Raw genomic sequence first — 5,986 nt, forward strand, 5'->3', positions numbered from 1 at the left:
TTCTGCTTTCCAAATTTTCAATTATAACTTCGTGCTTCTTATCTTCAAAATCTTGCTGCATTTGCAAGGCTTTGCTCAACAGCATACTCTGCACGAAAAAACAACCTTCGTCAGACATGTTTTTATTATTAGAAACAATAAAAGTTAAGGGACAAGTAGTTCACCTTGAAGTTGGAATAAAATAAACTACCAACGACATGTTGTCGTCGGTAGCGGCTGATGTCTGTTTCTAGCTTCGGGAAGCCGATACTCTTGGACAGAGTACTGATAACTTTGGCTCTTGTTTGATCTCGAATACAATCTAATTTTTCATCATCAACGCCTCCGAAGAGGAGTGCCCCAGGTTTGTATCCACAGGATTTGGCATACTCTCTAAGCTCTTCTATTTCAGCTTTTGATAGTTGTTCTCCAACTAAATTCTGGAACATGAAGGTTTCGTTTTCTGAAGCTTCATCAGCAATTCCTTTTCCTTTCCCCGACGCTGCGGTCACGGCCTCTTCGGCGGCGGTGGTAGCTTCTTCTGCAGCCATGTCTAGCAGTATTTGGTCAATGTGTTCAATCGTGCTCTCCAGGTTCAAATCTTCAGCTGAGGCAGCTTTGGCAGCTGCGGCCTCCGAAGGTGCAATTTCAATATCTGTCCCCTCTGCAGCCGCTGGTGTTTTCTGGGCTGAAGCCCTTGGCGACGTCTTGTCAATTACCTCTGTCACAGTGATAATTCTTTGTTTCTTTGCCTTGATTGTTTTCTTCGATTTTTCGGGCTCCTTGTCCTTCTGAAAAAACTTTGTCAGTTGAGGGCCCAGTGGACTTAGCTTCGCAGGTAAGGATTCAGTCATTACCTTCAGAATTTCCTCAACGACAGCAGCAGAAGGTGATGCGGGGGTTTCTTTTGCTTCGGATATTTGTTGCTTCGGAGAAGAAGCTTTCCTCTTCTTCGGAATTTTCTTCTTTAATGGTTCTTTTTCTTCATTCATGGCCTCAGTTATCCTTTTTCTTTTTTGGCCCCCAGCACCTTTGTTCAGATTTTCATAATCAGGGTAATCAAAGCCCAAGGTGTCCAACACTCGATTTAGCCTTCGCTTCGGACGGGTGCCGAAGGCTGCGGTCATCAATTGATCTTCTTTTTTGGAATAATTGCCAAGTATTTCATTGCACATTACTTCAATTGTATCTAGCCACTCTTGGCAAGGTGTTTTAAAGTACTTTTTAAACTTGAAATAGTAAGGTAAACGTACAAGTTCACCTTCTTTCTTTTCCCCCTGTAGCTTCGGCATTTCCCATTTTTTCAAACTGGGAAAAACTTTGAAAGCTAAAAACTCTTGAACCAGGTCCCTTGTGCTGATATGCTCTGCAATAATTCTGAATTCACTTATTGCTTGTTGTGTTGGACCTTCGGGTGTCATGTTGCAGCGAGGTCGGGTTTCTCCGAAGATTAGTTCCAGCGGGCTTTGCACAAGCTTTTCCTTGTCGTCATCAACCTTGACATAGAACCATTCAGATTTCCAGCCTGCTGCCCATTTGCTTCGGTAGCTAATTACAGGAAACTTTGTAGTTTTCCGATAGGCGAAGTTATAACAACCAAAATTGTCGTGCAATCCATCCTTTCTAGCCTTCGTTTGATAATGCAACTCGTGAACCCGGCAAAAAGCTGTCCGCAAATGGTTCCACTGCTTGGCTTCGGAGTGCCCAGATATAAACAATAAGTCTAACGATAGCGTTAGGGGTCAGCTGGTGAAAATAGATACCGAACCTATTCAGTACCTCTGCAATAATCCCATGTAGGGGGAACCTTAATCCAGCCTTTAGAAAGCTTTTGAAAATAACAATTTCATCTTTCTCCGGCTTTGGGGTAGTCTCTTCTCCCCCGAAGCGCAATAGCTTCTTCTGATTTTCAGTAAAAAAGCCCGATTTTACCATCTTGGACAGATCAGCCTTCGAAACAGTAGATTTCCCGAAGTCCAAGTGGCTGGGTTTGCTTGGCATGGCAATGCGATAATCATCTTCGGGATCAGTTTCCTCAATATCTTCTTCCTCTGCTTCAGCGATTGCTTGTTCTGCATCATCACTAGGAATCTTTTCCGAAGTCACTAGCCCGGATCGTTGCATGGCTTCGGAGATAGGGACAGTCTCCGAAGCTTCAGTTTCGTCCCCCTCACGCTCAACCCTGGCGGTAGAACGGACTCTGGCCATTTAACTATGAACTTGTGAAACTTTAATACTTTCTTCCTCCGAAGCAGGCTTCAAGCTGGAGCTTCGTTCGATTCCGACAAACAAGCTTCGGCGACGGTTAAAAATTTTGGCAGCAAAACAGTGCAAATAGCAATGAATGCTGTGGTAACTTCACACCTACTCGTCTGTTTATATAGTGCTGCAGGTAAGAAGGCGAAGCGCCAGAATTTTTACACCAGGCGGACACCCGCTCGCACTCGCTGCATGGTGGACCGCAGAGACCGAACAGTAACTCTGCAAGGTGGGGCCGCTACACGCTGGGAGATTGAATCGTTTCTCGACAACGAGCTCAGGGAAGGTGTTTTTAGACCTTCGGCGCTCCGAAGCTTAAGAGACTTTTTTCACGGATCAAGCTCGTTACGAAAAACGATCTAGCACCGCGAAAGGGGCTAATGTTGGGTCTATGCTTCGTCGCCGAAGGTCTTATAGAAAGAAGTGGTCCTCGGCTGAAGCTGTTTGTATAAGATAGCCGAAGGTTCCTCTTCGTGAAGCTTCGGTATTACAAACCGACTTAAAGATAGAATGACCTTTTAGTCCATAAAGGTCTGAGTCAATGTTGTAAGCTTTTATAAGGGGCATACTTGTAATTCCTCACAGGCTGCGTCCTGTGCTTATAAATAGTGAACAGTATTCTGTTACTGTTCACGCATTCGAGTAATTGCAATCGCATCTTCCGGAATCCAACCTTTTGCCAAGGCAAAGGTATTATTATATTCAATGATTCAATATATTAAGTAGATACAATGTAATTCGTCTATGGTGTATTTATCCCTTTTATACCTTTTGTTTTATGTTATCTTATAATTTTTACTGAAATTTTATTACGAAGATTTAAGCTTCGTAATTATGCTCTTATCAGCCTTCGTCCAAGATCCATTATCCTCAAGGGAATAATGTTTCATGGACGAAGGACGTTGACATTTAACATTTTATGTTGCCTTGTTCTTAATTCATAGCATTTGAGAACAAGTCCCCAACACTATATAACCCGAGCACCCCCTCCTTATCCATCTTGTGCCAACGCCGAGGAGCCAAACATCGCAATGAACCGAGGAGTTGAGAGTGCCACCGTGAACCGAGTGCCGAACGAGAGGGAGAGAAGGTCCACGCGCGGGAGGAGTGGTCGGAGAGCGAGAAGAGTCGTCACCAGAGTCACAAATAGGGGTGGTAATGTATCATCCAAAAAATTGAGTTCTTAAATAATGAGTTCAAAAATGAATAGAATAGAGTCCGATCAATTCGATTCTTAAAATTTATAGTATAAAATTTATAGCTCACAACCATCCCTAGTCACGAAACACCGTGCTTCCGCCCTACGTCGTGGTTGGGAGTTCTCATGACATCGGTTGTGGTGAGAATCCCCTCCAAAACTTCGCCTCATCATTCTCTATGTGTAGAAGCATGCGGTGCTCAAGCTCTCTCACTAGAATAACTAATCATGCAGGTCCACTATGGCACCACTGTGGTGGTTAGCGAGCGTCGCCGAGGTTAGCAACCAAGAGGATGAAGATGCGCTACGTGTCGTAGATCGCGAGGAACGATCCAGATTAGATCAGTTATTTTCGTTTCATATGAATTGGAGAGGATTGATATGAGGGATTTTAATTTACTAGGGATTGAAACCGATTCAATTCCCTTCAATCCACCATTTCAATTATTTAAATCTCAACCGAAGATTTGTGATCGCACGATCTGGATTAAATCCAACGTATCGCTTCGGCCAACCGATCCAAGCCGTAGGATCAACGTCACGTGGCTCTAGCTGATCCGTGCAGTTTAGTCGTGGTCCTTTTGTTAAAGATCCCTCGGCGTTCTGTGTAATGAACCCACGGTTTGGTGACATTAGTAAACCATTTAAATTATGTCCTGAAACTTTGCAGAACAGTCCTGAGAGCTTTAGAATTAGAATCCACCTCCCAGGGCCAGGGGTGACATTCTTACCCCAGAACCTGTACTCTTAATAAAAATTTCATTTAAATCACAGATTCAGTAAAGCAGACCCTGGAACTGATATTTTAATATTAAATTAATCTAAAATATTGTTTTATCTATAATTTTTACGTTTAAACTTTAATTATAGTACTGGTTCTCGAACCTATAGATTTGTCTCGACGTAGAATTATCTTCTACAGTTTATTTTTCTGTTCGATGTAATGCTAATTATATTTATATTATATTTGTTTATATTAGTACGAATAAATAAGTAAATGTTTTGACCTGAAACCTAGCAGTTTGAGGGATTTTAGTGGTCCTATCACAACTACTCTGACTTTTCCGACCAGAGGATCGTGGACGAGCTCAAGGGCTTCGACGTTCGAGTTCGAACCAGGGTCTCGTTGATTTAAGTTCATGAACAAACAGGTTTCCTCCGCTTTTTATTTATCGTGATTTAGTTTAAAGATAAACTAGCAAGCGTAAATATTCAATAACTGAGAGTCCGAGATAGTACTTTATAATATAAATGTAAATTGCTTTATACCTTATAACTAAAAACTGTCTGAAATACGGATCCACACCAGGGTTTAGTTCTTCATTGATCGAAGAGTAGTAAAATTTATCCATAACTCGTTGCATAAAGCATATTCTACAACAACTTCAAGAGAAATACAGATACAAAATACAAACACAGTTCCTCCTGAACCTCAAGCCGTCATTTCACAGAAGAACCGCGGCCGGTAGCTGGGCGGTGGCCGGCGCCTTGCCGGATCACTCGACGGGGAACATGACCTCGTTGGTGCGCAGCGGCGGGAGCGTGAACGACGGGTTGTACCGCGCCAGCACGAACGGGACCTTGATGGTGTACCCGTCCTTCTCCAGGGCGGCCTTAAGTCCCTTCGCCTTCTCCCTCACCGTCCTGTCCGTGGCCACCCCGCTGAACCTCGCCACGCCGAACTTCCTCTCCGGCACCTCGCGGATCACCACCCGCTCGTCCGTCGGCCGCGGCGCCTCCTCCACCCTGGTGTACTTGGACGGCAGCAGGAACTGCATTGTCACCTTGCCCGGCGCCTGCTGGTCGTCCGTAATCACCGGCGCGGTCATCGCGATGGGCTCGGGCTCGCCGCCGCCGGTGGTGATGACGGGGGCCGTCATGGCGATCTTCTCGCCGTCGCCGCCGCTGCCGCTGCCGGTGGTGATGACGGGAGCCGTCATGGCGATCTTCTCGGGCTTGGTGTTCTGCGGCTTTCCGAGGACCCCGATGTAGTTGGCGAGGACGGTGAACCCGCCATCAGGGTCTCCTCTCATCTCCTTGGGATCGTAGGTCAACTCCGCGGCGATGCTGGGCGGGTACTTGCGGATCTCGTAGCCGGCGCCGGTGTGGAGGACCTCGTGCTTGGGCGTCTCCACCGGGATCTTCCCCAGCACCATCCCCAGCACCATCGCCATGGTGGATTGTCTGCGGAGGACGGCGGCGAGCTCTGGCGGTCGGGCTCGTTGGATGTGTCTGTGACTGTCTGTGAGTAGTGGCGCTTTGCCTGACAACAAGAGCCGAGCGTGGGATTTATGAAGCGGCAGAAGAGACTTTGTGTGTGGACGAGGTTGTCTGTGCATCGTGGCGCGCTTTGCTCCAAAGGTCTCTGCTTGGAGCACAAGCTCGGCAAACTTCGAGTCTTTGATGATTGCCTTTCAGCTCTGACCTTCGAGTCTTTGGAGCACAATTTCGGTGAAGCCTCTAGGATCTCTCTTCAGAAAACTGTGGAAAATGTGCAAACAGCGACTACTGCAAAATCTTTAAATTATTTGAATGAACCCATATAGAAAA

At 45.7% G+C, this 5,986-nt stretch overlaps 1 protein-coding gene across 1 annotated transcript; it reads right to left on the bottom strand.

Moving 5' to 3' along the window:
• Nucleotides 1-4,646: 4,646 nt before the first annotated feature.
• On the bottom strand, nucleotides 4,647-5,685 carry LOC100274367 (uncharacterized). Its single transcript, NM_001148727.1, has one exon. The coding sequence runs from the start codon at nucleotides 5,608-5,610 to the stop codon at nucleotides 4,933-4,935; it is 678 nt and encodes a 225-aa protein (NP_001142199.1). The 5' UTR covers nucleotides 5,611-5,685; the 3' UTR covers nucleotides 4,647-4,932.
• Between the last annotated feature and the right edge of the window lie 301 nt (nucleotides 5,686-5,986).

Source organism: Zea mays, chromosome 8 (assembly GCF_902167145.1).
Source record: "Zea mays cultivar B73 chromosome 8, Zm-B73-REFERENCE-NAM-5.0, whole genome shotgun sequence".
NCBI lineage: Eukaryota > Viridiplantae > Streptophyta > Magnoliopsida > Poales > Poaceae > Zea > Zea mays.

Coding starts and splice junctions, on each gene's coding strand:
- LOC100274367 (NM_001148727.1), bottom strand. CDS start 5,610: ATGGCGATGGTGCTGGGGATGGTGCTGGGGAAGATCCCGGTGGAGACG.